The 15,303-nt window shown below is 39.9% G+C and overlaps 1 protein-coding gene across 5 annotated transcripts in view; it reads left to right on the plus strand.

Moving 5' to 3' along the window:
• Positions 1–14,434, plus strand: part of Kcnq5 (potassium voltage-gated channel subfamily Q member 5) — a 478,936-nt gene extending 464,502 nt beyond the window's left edge. For all 5 annotated transcript variants that reach the window (XM_004863988.3, XM_004863990.3, XM_004863991.3 and 2 more), the window contains 3 exons: positions 7,198–7,329; positions 9,110–9,236; positions 10,145–14,434. In XM_004863988.3, coding sequence (XP_004864045.1) covers positions 7,198–7,329; positions 9,110–9,236; positions 10,145–11,104 — 1,219 coding nt within the window. In that variant the 3' untranslated portion in view covers positions 11,105–14,434. The remainder of the gene's footprint in view (positions 1–7,197; positions 7,330–9,109; positions 9,237–10,144) is intronic.
• The last annotated feature ends 869 nt before the right edge of the window (positions 14,435–15,303 follow it).

Genomic DNA, 15,303 nt, shown 5'->3' on the forward strand with positions numbered 1-15,303 from the left:
AGCATGATGCCAGCCAAAAGACAAGCTGAGCGGTAATTCGAAGGGAGCAGCATCTATGTCTGCTCAGCTCCGTGCCCCACTATCAGCTCGGGCCCTGTGCACATGGGCAAGTGCATCGCCTTGTAGAGATGCAGGCAGCCTGGGACGTCCCAAGTCAACCCTCTGGAGCAGTGAGGGGCTGCTGCAAGGGCGCAGATGATAAGACCAAGCACTCACGGAGGCCCTCTAGATTCACTCATCATCTTATGCCTTCTCTGCCATCTCATTTCGGTCATGAAAATCAGGTCTGTTTGGAAGAAGTGAGAGGCCAAAGGTACAGAGAAGGGGGCGAAGGCCAGTGATAGTGAGAGCTTCCTGCCCACCTGACTCTCATACCCAGAGCTCTTCTCTTACAGTGGCTCATCCTGTAAGGGCTAAAGCAGCGAGGAGCCCCAAGAGCGGACCTAACTTCTGCCCCACCTAGAGTAGACTTGCCACCTGGGGATTTTGGAAGCAGTTCTAGCACTCTCTTAGCAATGAAAACTATGGGAGTTTTGGTTTTTCTTTGTTCTTATTTAGTGTGTTTGATTTTTGCTTTTAGTTTTGTTTGGGGGTTTTATTGTTGTTGTTTTGAGATGGAATCTTGCTACACTGGTCAGTCTAACCTACCCTCAAGCTATCCTCCTGCCGCCGCCTCCCAAGTAGCTGGATCTATAGATTTTATTCTTTTTATGATTTTAGGCACATGTTTTCTTCCCTATTTTCTTGATGCTCCCATAGTACTATAAATGCATTCCACTAAGATAATTACCATGCTTTCAGGATCTCCCCTCTCTTTGTCCTGGACAGTTTCATTTTTCTAGTAGCTCTCTCTTTGCACTTGCTTCTTACCAAGTCACAGTCTCATTAATTCTTTCCTTTCCCATGTGTTTGCTTTTCTGCTTATCTTCTGACATTGTCTTATTGTTTGCAATTCAGTTGCTTTGTGAAGTCCTGTTACATTAATAATCTAAGAGAAAAGATAGTATTGTGTTTTCACAATTTTCAGAAGCTGGTTCTGACTCTTAAGTGAATGAACATTTGTGTTACTTGTAGTTTCTTGCACCTGTGGAGGGGAGTCAAAGAGTGTGTTGTCTCTGAAATGTGCCTGAAGAACTTTAACCTGTTCTACAGTGCTCTTTCTGAAAGATGTCTACACGAGTTTGCTTTGTGACAAAATACAAACTTTGAACAACTGTGGAACACCGACTCCACATTTATTTCTTCGGCTCCCACTTATTGGTCACCTCATACTTGCCAGGGATTGTGTGGGATACTGGGATAAATGCATATCCCTGACCTCCACAAATGCCAGTGGTGAGGTCCATCACCCCAGACTCAGCTTGTGATAGCATGTTGAAGGGGTCAAGAAAGACCTTTCAGTGGGAATGGCTGGAAAAACTTCTAAGAAGACTGTGATTGAGCTGAATCTGGAGCAGTGAGCCCTTTAGGTAGAATACAAAGAGAGAATCCAAAGGAAAGAGAACTTTAGTGACAAGAAAATCCACCAGAGCTCTAGCGTGGGTAGTCTGTGGAGTGGTGGGAGAGATGACTCTTTGGAGAGAAAAGGATGGGCACTCTCTCCTTCAGTGACCCATGTCCACCTGGAGATCCACCCTGTCCCTTCAGGCAAGCATCTGGACAGACAGACCTCAAGTGCTCATGGAGCTCTGAGCCCAGTGTTGGGCTAGAAGGAATAGAGAAGTTGGGAGAAGGAATAGAGACAGTGTCAGGTGTGTGGGCATGACACAGAGGTGACAGGCATGTGCTGTCAAAACCCCATTGAAAAGTGACTGGAGAGTTGATTCTTTAAAACATTGTAGGATTTCAAAAACAGGAAATAGAAAAGAGCATATGCAAACCAATAAAGTATGGGTAGAGCACTTGCCTAATGTGTGGGAGGCCCTGGGTTCCATCCCCAGCACTAAAAGAAAGAAGCACTCTACATACTTATCATCACATGGCTATACTGAAATGACACAAAATATCATCAAAAATGTTTAACATTGATTAAAATAGCAAATATTGATCAAAACTATAAAATATGAGTTTTCATTTAATTTGGGTAGTTCGTAAATAGTAAGTTATGTAAATAAAAGTGAAATTATTTAAAATTTACATAAAATATGATTGAGGGAGGGTTAGAATCCACTGTTGTCTATCAAATGCTTCAAAATATAGCTTCTCTTAAATACCTCTTGTCTTAGTTACTTTTCTCATTGCTGAGACAAGATACCAAACACCCAAAGTTAAAGGAGAAAAGGTTTATTTTAGCTCACAATTTGTAGAGGTTTCAGTCTATAATTGGCTGCAAGGCAGGGTGACATAGCAGAGGGGCAACACAGAGAAGAAACAGTTCATGGCAGGCAGAAGGCAGCAAAAGCAGCAAGTACCAAGTTAACAAGCAATGACTACTGCAATCCTCTTTCTGTCCCTTGTATTCTATCCAGGCTACCCACCTTTAGGGCTGATAGCACTCATACCCAGGGCAGGTCTCCTAATTATCCACACCCAGAACAATGCCAAACCAGTCAGTGAACTAACTTAGTAATCAAGCACCCTTAATCCCAGCATCATACACTCTAGATCCAGCCACCTCTGAAAAGCCCTGCCTATGACTACATAAAGGCTTTGGGGGAACATCTAGACACAAGCCATAACACTTCCCAAAGGAAACTAGAAAACCATTTTGCAAACTGACAAAAGATAAATATCCAGGATACACAAGGAATGTAAAAGAATGCAAAAAAAAAAAAAAAAAACCCAAATAATCCAACTCTATAATATGGAGAAAATAGAAGTTATGAAAAAACACTTCTCAAAAGAAAGTCAAGTGACTACAGATTTATGAAAAAAAAATACTCAGCTTCATTACTCATCAAAGAATTGCAAATCAAAACCACAATGTGATATCATCTCTGATCAGGGATAGAGTTTGCTGACACCCTGCCTGCCTGGCAAGCACAAGGTCCTGAGTTTGATCCCCGGTACCAAAAAAAAAAAAGAGAGAGATACATATCATCTCACCCCAGTTAGAATGTCCATGATCAGGAAGATAAAATATAGCAAATGCTGATGAGGATATGGAGAAAAGGACACTGTCATACACAGTTTGTGGGTATGGGAACTAGTGCAAGTACAGCCACTATGAAGAACAGTGTGGAGGTTCCTCAGGACAGCCAGCTACCCCACTTCTGGAGATATATATCTATATCTACATCTATACAGAGATATATAGATGTAGATAGATATAGATATAGATATATGAATGAATGGATAAGGAAACTATGGTACATATACACGATGGAATATAATCCAGTCATAGAAAAGAAAGCTATCCCATCATTTGCAACAAATGTATGGAACTGGAGAAGATTATGTTAAGTGAGGTAGGTTCCACACATCAGGACAAATACCATGCTTTCTCTCCTAGATGAATGTTAACAAATAATCGATCGGAATGAAGAACAGCGATTGCTAGGTGTTGAGAAGATGGAAGGGACCATAGATGATTGGAAGGTGGGTAACAGGTACTCAAGCACAGTTAGAAGGAATAAGCTGTGACATTTTAGCAGAGCAATGAGGATGCTATTACATATTTTACAAGCAAATAGAGAAGAGTAGTTAAAAGACTCCCAACACAAAGCCATGATAAGTAGTCAAAAACATTAATTGTCCTGATGTGATCAGTACACATGTAGATGTATACTGAAACATTGCACTGTACCCCAGAAGTATGAACGATTATTACACATGAATAAAAAAATCTTGACTAATATATTAGAAAATACTGATAACCACAAGAACACACAAACTATAGAGGGATGTATAAAGATAATTTTTTCCTATCCACTCTGGCATCACTAGGTACTTTGAAGATGGCAAAGAAGGGTCCAGGGGTGATAGATGAACATTTCTAGTTTTATTCAAAATATAACCCAGACTGGAGGGTGTTTTCTTTATCGCTTTCTTTCCTTCCTCCCTCTATTCAGCAAATACTATCTTCTACTGTGTCAGAAACTGTACCAATCTTTGAGCACACAACATTGCAGAATAGTAGTGGTAACAATAGTAGGAGAAGCAGTGGTAGTATCAAAAGCTAACTTTTATTAAGCACTCACTGTATTTGTCTACTTTTAGTCACTGTAACCAAAAACCTGAGAAAAACAACTTAAAGGAGATGTTTATTTTGGCTCACAGTTTCAAAGGTTTCATTGTCAGCTGGCTCCAAGGAAGGCAGGAAAAGTCATGGCAGACGAGCAGCATGGTAAAGCTAAGTGCTCACTTCATGACAGCCAGGAAACAAAGGAAGAGAAGAGAATTCATGAGGAAGGGGCCAGATATTCTCCCCTACAGAAGACTCCCATAACCCATTCCCTTCAACCAAAGAGGTCCACCTCTTTGTAATGTCAAAGTACGATGGCATCAGTGGCTTAGTCCACTGATGAAGGTAGAGTTTTCATGAGACAATAGTCTGGAAACAGGCACATCCAGAAGTGTGCTTCACTAATTTCCTAGGCATTTCTCAATCCAATCAAGCTGACAATCAAAATTGACCATCACAGAAAACAACGCTGAGATTCCACCTCACTCCAGAAAGAATGGCTGCTATCATGAAATCAACCAATAACAAATGCTGGCGGGGCTGTGGGGAAAGAGGAACCCTGCTCCACTGCTGGTGGGAGTGTCGACTGGTGCAACCACTGTGGAAATCAGTATGGAGATACCTCAAAGAACTAGGACTGGAAGTCCCATTTGACCCCGCTATTCCACTGCTGGGGATCTTCCCCAAAGAATTAAAAGAATCATACCACAGTGATATATGTGTGCCCATGTTCATAGCAGCACAGTTTGTAATAGCTAAAACTTGGAAACAGCCCAAATGTCCATCAACTGGAGACTGGATAAAGAACATGTGGTTTTGTTGTAAAATGGAGTACTACTCAGCCATAAAAAATGAGAAATTAGAGACATTTATAGCTAAGTGGATGCACATTGAGGCGATACTCTTAAGTGAAATAAATAGGACACACATGTATAAATACCGAATAGTTTCTCTGGTGTGAGAAACTGAAAGTGTAAATAAGAACTAAAACGTATAATAGGTAACGTGAAATAGGAAGAAAAGGGGCAAAGGGGAAGGAAGTGGGAGGGCTAGGGGAAAGAATAGAAGGGAATGGGATTAATATGAGAAAATGGAAAACTAGGAACAAAATCTTTGTAATTAGGGAGGAATGGAGGGGCTGAAGGGAGGGCTGGGCAAGGGTGAAAAATAAGAACCAAGAGAGACTATGTAAAGGTGCAAATTTCCAATGATGAATGTCATTATATTGTATGCCTAAAATGTACCAATGATTAGAATGAATAATCGATAATGTAAAATAGGAAGAAAAGGTCCAAAGGGGTAGGGGTAGTGGGAGGGGCAGGGGAAAGGAAAAAAGGGAAAGGAAAAAGTGATGAAAAATGAAAAAAATGGAAATAAAGTCTTTGTAAATAGGGAAAGGTGGAGGGCATGAAGGGAGGGCTAGGAATGGGGAAAAAATAAGAACCAAGATGCATTATGTAAAGGTACAATTCCCAATGAGAAATGTAATTGTGTTGTATACCTACAATGTACCAATAAAAGAATTTAATACAAAAAAAAAAATTGACCATCACAAGCACTGACCATTGAATAGAAGAAACTTTTCTCTACCTTTACCTAACTGACAATCAGAAGTAAAGAAACAGACATTTACATATCACTGAAGGCCAGACATGTCACAGTTCAGCATTGTTCTCGGTTTCTTGGATCTAGGAGACTGACCACCCCCACTCCCAGCCCCCCCGTGAAACCTAAATGGTAGCAAACAAATTTGAAACCAAAACTAAATACTCAAGAGGTTGAATTAAAGCACAAATTTCTTTAACTCCCTGCTGATTATTTTTGCTTACGTATCTTTGAGGAGAAAAAAAACCTATTTTGAGTAAAGAAAAAATAAGTGAAGAAAATGTAGTAGAAAGAGGGAGTAAGGGCCGGGGATTTAGCTCAGTGGATCTGCCACCTGCCCCACAAGCGAAAGGACCTGAGTTCAATCCCCGATACCAAAAAAAAAAAAAAATTGTGTAGAAAGAGGGAGTAAGAATGTTAAGGATAAATGATTCAACAATAATTAGGATAGACTTAATTTAGAGTTAATACAATTACAAGATAAAGATTGGGCTTTATACCTATAAAACATTCTGGATTCATTGAATGAAGCTATCATTTAAGATAGACAATAGACATTTTCTTTTTAAACTCTAATCATCCTAATCTTTCCACTGTTCACCAAGGGACAATAAACTCTGGTTCTTAAAGCCTACTCAACTGATTCCCAGCCTGCTACCTATGAGTGTGATAGCACAAGTCTACGAGCCATTTACTAGTTGAAAAACTCCAATAGTATAACTTTTATCTGCAAAAAGGCTACACAGTCTCATTAAAATATTACATTTCTTTGATTTAATCATGAATTTTTTTATGAAGTCGCTACAAGAACTGTTTATCATAGGCATCATGGCGGTAACTAATGAAATATTGTTTTAAAACCTGGAATTCATGTTAGGGGAGAAGTTGTAATAACAGAGCTCTGGTTCTGAAAAACTTAGATATCTAAGCTTAGTTGATAATTGTGCTGTGTTTAAGATAAAAGAAACTTATCTAGCTAACCCTGAAGTGTAATGATTTTTTTTTTTTTTGATACCGGGTATCAAACTCAGGACCTTGCGCTTTTGAGGCAGGCAGCTGCACCACTGAGCTAAATCCCCAGCTCCACTGACCTTCCTATTCTTTAAGGGTTGTTATCACAAGGTTTTATGTCTTGAACTTCTGGGATCACATGGAAATGATAAAATTACATTTTGACTATGATTTAAATTCGAGTTTCAGTGAACATTTAAAAAGTATAACACTTAACTTTAGTCACTTTTTTTAGTCTGCTTTGGTACTTTTTTGTACTTTTAAGGTGTGTCTCACATAGATATTTTTAAATTGTCTCTGTAATTTCAGGCTTTTATATTACATTTCCTAGGCACCTCAAATAATTTGATGCTTGATTTTTTTTTTCCTGTCCAGAATTTCTTATATTTACCAGAAAATCATTTTGGTAACTTCTAGCAAAGTTATGAAGATTAATGTGTAATATGTTATTCATACAGAATCATGAAATTTCATGTTGCAAAGCGAAAGTTTAAGGAAACATTGCGCCCATATGATGTAAAAGATGTCATTGAACAATATTCTGCTGGTCATCTGGACATGCTGTGTAGAATTAAAAGCCTTCAAACTCGGTAAGCAATGAAAACGCTATTCACTGTAAAGGAATGAGCACAGAAATTACTGTATCTAGGAGGAATTTCTCTTTAGTAGACAAAATCTTCAAAGTCTATATTTGTAATTTGGTTTTAGTGGACAACTGGACTTCCACTTTTTTTTTTTTGGTACCGGGGACGGAACTCGGGACCTTCGAGGCAGGCGCCGGAACCACTGAGCTAAACCCCTAGCCCTGGACTTCCACTTTTAACACAGGCATAAATTAGGCATTCAATGCCTCCAAGGGAGTTTCCTCCTTTTGAAAATGGACAGTTAGCTCATTCTGCCCAGAGGATTGAGAAGGTTAATATATGAGGGTAATCACCTGGGCACAGAGTACTCAGTGAAGATCAGTGGCTGTTGCTGCTGTTTGATTATTACTGCTGTTGCTGTTTCTGTTACTATCAGAGCCCCTGGGCAATAAGCTAACCTATCGCCTTCGTTAAGCTTTTCCCAGCCACACAGCTCCTGAAGACAAGTCTTTCTCTTTTCTGAACTTCTGCAGCATTAAAGGTTACTAATAAGGCATAAGAGCACTCAGAACTCATAGCCTTGGAAGAATTGGAGAGAGAGGGCTGGAGATACGTGGCCCCTGTATTCTTCCCTCTTTGCAAGTTTGCTGTCTTTGCTCTCCACTAAGACATAGGCCCTTCCCTTTGCTAGCATCATGTACCATGACAGACGTACAGCGTTCTTCCAGCAAGCATCCTGCTCAGTGATTTCAGCCACATCTGGTTGGTTGTATCTCCTTCAAGCCAAATATTTAGTCAATTCCAATTTTTTTAATAGTGGCTTTATTTTCAGGCACAAATTATCAGCATCAGAGATCAAATAGCTCAAATACAAGGACCAGGTCTTAAATGATTTTGGGGTTTCCACAGCACACTTAGCCCAGAGTGAGGCATATACAGATTAGACCCTTAGTAAAAGGCCTGTTGATTAATTCTAGAAATCAGTTTATTCATTCAGCAGATAATTACTGAGCCTAATATGTATGCCAGGCATGGTAGACATCCAGAGCTTAAAATAATCATCCAGGCTTTGCAGAGTTTATAGTTTAAAAGAGTAGATATTGTGGCAGAAAGTAGGAATTGCCTGTTTCTATGCAGACAAAATAAACTGGGAAGTAGAGTCAATACTTATGATAAGTCTAAAACATACACAAAAAGTAGAAGTGGATCCCATTTTGGCTGATCAAATCTCCTTGGAAACTGCTTTAACTTATCCCTGGTCATGTTATAATCTATGGAACTATGTATGGTGCCCAAGGTTTTTATAAGGTTGAACTGCAAGATAATTTACAATTAGTCTGGACTTTCTAGCTCATGCATATTCTCCCAATTCAAATTACAAAAAGCAACAGTTTTCATATCTACTTATCACCCACATAGCAGATATGCAGTGCATCCTCATTGAGTAATTTGCCCTATTGATACAAAATGATCATCATTATAACTTTTTGTATTTTTAAGTGGTTGAATTCAGAACTGCCTGGTCTGAGGGGAATATGTAGGACAGCTTTGCCCCCAGATCACCCGTAAGTGTATTCATCATGGAACCAGAATTCTGAGAAATTTAACCTCATGCGTAATCTCATGTTAGGAAATAAGATCATCACCTGGAACCCACTTGCTTTTATCCCATCTTAAATAGATTAAAGATACTTGTATTTAATTTTTCTTTTCAAAACATTTTACTCTGGCCAAGGCAATCTGCACCTTCGACATGTGTAATCGGATATCCTCTTTTCTCTGGTAGTGTTGATCAAATTCTTGGCAAGGGGCAAATCACATCAGATAAGAAGAGCCGGGAGAAAATCACAGCAGAACAGGAAACCACAGATGACCTCAGCATGCTTGGCCGGGTAGTCAAGGTTGAAAAACAGGTACCGTTCAGCTGCACTCATAAACTCTTTAGCCAGTTTGATTTTAATCAAAAAGCAAATGGGTGTGTGTTAACGATTAATGCATTTCAAGGAATAAAATGAAGAAAGAGTGAATGAAATTCACATGTGTATATACAGTGTCCTCAAAACACCTGTGGAGCTCCACATACACAATAGAAAGTTTTATCTCATTAGTGAATACTTCACTGGAAGCAACTATAGATTTCCAAGAGTAAAAGAGTAAAGACCCATATTTCATTTGTGTTTTGGTTCTTTGCACTGTCTCTGTTTTAGATCACCGTTTTTTAAAGTAAGGCATAAACCTTATCATAATTACGACAAGCACTGGGTATTTGTCAACCTTGAGGCTGTATCTTCTCATACAAATACAATTTTGCAGAAATCAAATTGCTCTTCCAATGGAATCATAAACATTCCAAGTATTAATTCTGAAGCATTTTGTACCTTTATTTTTCAATTCAGACTCACCTAGGTTGACACTTACGGCCTTTATTTCATTATGTAATAAGTTCCTTTCTAAAATTCAATAGAGTTCCAGGAAGGCAATCAGTAGAATCAAAAAGGTAATCGGATTGGGATGGCAACTTGCACTTGATAGTGCTTATCTGGCTTTCTGGAACATCAACTAACTTCCCATTTGAAAGAAGTGGAAGGAGGGGTGGCAGAGGAGGTGGTACAGAAGCCAAAGCCTCCCTCTCCCCTGCCTCCTCCTCTGGCCCCATCACGACAGATGTGGCCTTCATTTCAAGTCGAAGCTGCATTGTAATTTACACTTGTTATTTTTTAATTGTACCAGCTCACAATCATTTCACTTTTTTTAATTCCAGAAGTGAAATCCATTCTGAATAACAGATCGTCTTTGCGTGTGTCCATCTCCCCCACTTTAGGTCCAGTCCATTGAGTCCAAGCTGGACTGCCTCCTGGACATCTACCAGCAGGTCCTCCGCAAGGGCTCCGCCTCTGCCCTCACTTTGGCTTCGTTCCAGATCCCGCCTTTTGAATGTGAACAGACATCGGACTATCAAAGCCCAGTGGACAGCAAAGACCTGTCCAGTTCTGCCCAGAACAGTGGCTGCTTGACCAGATCAGCCAGTGCCAACATCTCACGGGGGCTGCAGTTCATCCTGACGCCAAACGAGTTCAGCGCTCAGACTTTCTATGCACTCAGCCCTGCTATGCACAGTCCAGTGACACAGGTGCCCATGAGTCAGAGCGACAGCTCCACGGTGGCAGCCAGCAACATTGCAAACCAAATAACCACGGCGCCCAAGCCAGTTGCCCCAACAACTTTACAGATCCCACCTCCTCTCCCAGCCATCAAGCATCTGCCCAGGCCAGAGACTTTGCACCCAAACCCCACAGGCTTACAGGAAAGTATTTCTGATGCCACCACCTGCCTTGTTTCCTCCAAGGAAAATATTCAGGTTGCACAGTCCAACTTGACCAAGGACCGTTCTCTGAGGAAAAGCTTCGACACAGGAGGAGAAACTCTGTTGTCCATCCTCCCCACAGTGTCCAAGGACCTGGGCAAATCTCTGTCTGTACAAAATCTGATCAGGTCAACAGAGGAACTGAATTTACAGCTTTCAGGGAGTGAGTCAAGTGGCTCCAGAGGCAGCCAAGATTTTTACCCCAAATGGAGGGAATCCAAATTGTTCATAACAGATGAAGAGGTGTGTGCCGAAGAGACGGAGACGGACACCTTTGATGGCACACCGCAGCCCGCCAAGGAAGCTGCTTTTCCAACAGACTCTCTAAGGACTGGAAGATCCCGATCATCTCAGAGCATTTGTAAGGCAGGAGAAAGTTCAGATGCCCTCAGCTTGCCCCATGTCAAACTGAAATAAGTTCTTCGTTTTCTTTCTAAATATAGTGGTTCCTTTAGCCATACATATCATTGCATGAACTATTTTGAAAGCCCTTCTAAAAGTTGAATTTGCAAGACTCAGGAAGAACATGAAAGGCAGTTTATAAGCCCGTTATCTTTTAATTGCATGAAAATGCATGTTTAGGGATGGCTGAAATTTCAAGGTGCATCGACATTAACATTTAGTAATGTACCTTGAGTTTAAAATCCTGAGATAGCAAACAATGCTATTGCTATGAGGTGTGTGAAAATGTCAAGATTGGATCATTTAGAAGATTGGACACTATATTTTGAAATGTGGGAGTAAACACCTTTAAATTTCAGACATTTCTGCTTTGTGACTAAATACAAAATACATTTTCAAAATTAGGTCATAATGTATATTTAAACATAATGGCTATCAACATCTGCTAACAATGTATCAAGTAAACCGGAATTGGGGAATAATAGAAATGGCTGCTTATTTCAAGATATTTTGGCCAACCCATTCCCACTCATTCACTTTATTATCAATGTCATTTGAATGTCACGTTGTGTGCTCTTGGTGATGTAGTGCCGCGGCAAGCAATTTTGCACATCATTTTCATGTTGTCCTTTATGGCAAGAATGTTTTCAGTTAGAAAATGTGCAAATGATGGAATTCAGGGCCAGTGAGGTAAATAGACTATTTGACATATTTGACTCTGTGGAAACATATTCCCTAATGGCACAGTCAGTTCTGAAAATGGTCAACTTGTACACGAATGAGTGAAAAGAACCAGTGGGACTGGACTGGTTTCTCTGCAGAATGGTCAGTCAACCTCGGCTCACCGTGCTGCTCCTGTGAAGGGCAAGTGTGAGAAGCAGTCCTCGCTTACCTGGCTTACAGGTAGCACCCTGGGGAAGGGGATGTTTAAGTGGGACTGGGAGAGGAACCGCTTGGAAAGAATCAAGAAACAACACCAGGAAGTAGGCAAAGCTCAGAAAACAACTTCCCCCTCAAAGACTGAAGGGGAGAGAAACAAACCAAAACAAAAGAACTAGATTTTTTTAGAAAATAATACTTGCTAGGGAATTCAACTACCTAAACATCCCTTATTCTTATATACAGACAGAGATTTTGCAAAGTATTTATTTTTTAATATGCCCTGAATGTCTTTTACTATTGTGTCATACATTTTGCATATGAAAGGCTAAAGCTAAACTTCCTTTACTTTTTATACTATGGTGAACACTTTCTATTCTTCCCAAGAAAGTTGTGAGTCTGAAATTACTGGTTCAGTTTCCTAGTACAAATGTTGATAATTAAAAGCCAAATGGTATTGGCAAGATCTACAAATCAAAACATTTACTATATCATGGCTGCAGAAAGACCAAGGGAAAATGAAAAATCTATTGATCAGAAACAAGCAACACTGGCTGCTTGTTGGGTGTCAGCCTCGCTACCTCAGACTGTTAGAATTTGGGCCATATTAGTGGCTTGAACACGGCAAGGAGAGGAGAGATAGCATTTCAACTGAGCTAAACCCCAGCCACAGAAGAGCTCAAGAAAAGAAGAGCTCTTTCTGGGGAAAGCATTAGTGTTGCCACCAGAAAAATATCAAATATCTCCAGCAGCCAGGGAGAAGAAGCAGACCTATTAGCAGGCTGCTCAAAGGAAAGAGGCCCTGAAGTCCACAGCCCATCCCAGCTTTCTCCCTGCTAGATGTGCTCAGTCACTCTTTTGCTTCACAATTTCACTAGGCCTTAACCAGCTTCCATCCCCGCGTAAACCAATTAATTCTCCTCTACCTAAAACATGCTTCTCGGCCTTCTAAAATGTTTGTTCCTTTTGCTAAACTCCAATTTTAAAAGCTTCCACTTCCTATCTCCCTTGGATTCTAACACACTCCCCTGGTGTGTATCATTCAGAATCTTCTTGACTGCTGGAAACACTCCAGCTAAAAAGAATTTGCTAAGCTTTTAATTGTTTTCATTTTCCAAACACAGAAGGTTAGTCAGTTTTTAAATGCAATTTTTCATCTCCCATGTTTCTACTCAACGTGAAATTCTGATACACCCTCCCAAGGACATTGCTCACATAAACACACCCACACACACACATGCACATGCGTGCGCACACCCACACACACGCACATACACTAACCCAAAGCCAGACACCTGCCCCACACTGGGCAAGTCTCTCCAAATATTAGCCAAGAAAGAGGAAGGAGCCAGCAACTTTCAGGGAGCACTGATTCTTGGACATACTCTGTCTTGGGTCAAAGCCCACTGGCAGCAGAAATTCTGAATGTATCAGGGACCCCCTCTGAGGCCTCATTAGACCTTGAGCAGGGTAGTTCTTCCAGCATTGCTGGAGACTGCAGATTCAGAAATAAAACTCCCACCATCGCTGAGGTCTTAGTCATAGCAAAATGTGATAAGCCATGTTGTGAAAAACTTGTATCTATTGAAGCCATGACCATTTTGTCTGTCTCACTCTAGCACAAAAAACTCTCGGGTGGTAAAAGATGGTGAGAAAACTGCAAAGTTCTGTATGCGTCACTCAGTATGGAAACGAAAAGGGTGTCCCATTTACACTTAGCAAAGTCCCATTGGTCGATCCAAATGGTGTCTTGAAGCACAACTTAGCTGAGCACTGAGTAGCCACCTGCTTTCTCAGTTCAAGTTTGTCTGGATCCTTCAACACGTAGGGGAGGATCAAGTGAATACTTACTTAATTGCAAATACCCCTTGTATGAGGCTCCCTGAAAATTTTGCTATTCTGATGTAATGTTTGCATTTTGTTTGACTAAATTAATATCTCTGGATTGCAAGTTTTGTTTAAAGTAAGACATTTTACTGAGATTTTAAATCTCTATCTCTTGTTCTAAGGTGCCTTTATCACCTCCCTATTCTGCAAGTTCTCAATTTGAAAAGTCAAACAAGCTTAATAGAGAAGAGGAAATCAGGCACAAAGTGACTATGTCTCATGCCCATTTGCAAAGCAAAACCATAAACAATGAAGAAAACTGGGCAATGAAATAAATGGATCATTGCGTTTAAACAGATTAAGGAAATATCGTGAATATGTTATCCCCCCAGAAGCTGATTTTTTTTTGCCTTAAATAACCTGGTTGTGTTTATGTAACAGCAACTTAATTTAATATAATTATGTGCATTTAAGTGAGCAGTTCTAAAAATCATGTACAACAATGCAATCGTCTGTTTCCTGAAAACAAATAAATCAGGAATATCATATCCATTTCAAGCTACCATGTAATTTCATTTGCTCTCTTTTTCTGGGATTATTTGCTTTAAAGTAAAACATTAAAAAGATGTCTATAAAACAGCTAGTGTGACTATTTTTATCTGGAGCTAACTGGTCAGTTCTGAACTGACTGACCCAAGTCAACCAAAGTGACTGTATATGGATTTTGGACTAAAAGATAAAAATTATCTTGTTGCACTGTTGCTAAAGAAATCCCTAGTAATTTGGGAATGGGGGAGATTTGCATATGCTCTTGAAGATTTTATTAAAAAATTAATTCATTTGGTATGGGTCCTAACTCTGATACCAGCTCATATGAGTTTTGTGTTCACTATATATTGAAACTATATATTGAATATCCCTTATTGGAAATGCTTGGGACTGGAAGTGTTTTGGATTTCAGATTTCCTCAGATTCTGGAATGTTTGCATCTACATAATAATATACCCTGGGGAGGAGATCTAAGTCTAAACCTAAAAGTCATTTATCTTTCATATACACCTTACACTTAATGCCTGAACATAATTTTAAATAATGTGTGTGTGGTACTGGAGATCAAACCCAGGGCTTGACAAATGCCGGGCTCAGCCTACCACTGAGCTACATCTTGGGCCTTTACACATTATTTTTAATAATTTTATCCATGAAACAAGGTTTCATGGTATGGAATTTTCCATTGGTGGTGGTTGTGTCAGCATGCAAAAAGTTTTGGATTTCAGAGCTTTTCAGATTCAGATTTTTAGAGATACTCAATCTGTATGATAAAAGAGTTTGCTAAACAAGTGATAAAAAATGAAAACCAGGGGTTCCCAAATCCTGCAGTGTTGGTGCAGTGACTAAGAACTACCATTTTTAGCACTCAGCTCTGGCTTTTTAGAAGCTTTTGGTCTTCTCCTTCAAAAGGCATCATTTGCCATCTTCCTTTAAAAAATATACCATAGCTTCTGTTG

This window comes from Heterocephalus glaber, unplaced genomic scaffold (assembly GCF_053883595.1).
Source record: "Heterocephalus glaber isolate CG9 unplaced genomic scaffold, H.glaber_assembly_v1.0 deba00000818, whole genome shotgun sequence".
NCBI lineage: Eukaryota > Metazoa > Chordata > Mammalia > Rodentia > Bathyergidae > Heterocephalus > Heterocephalus glaber.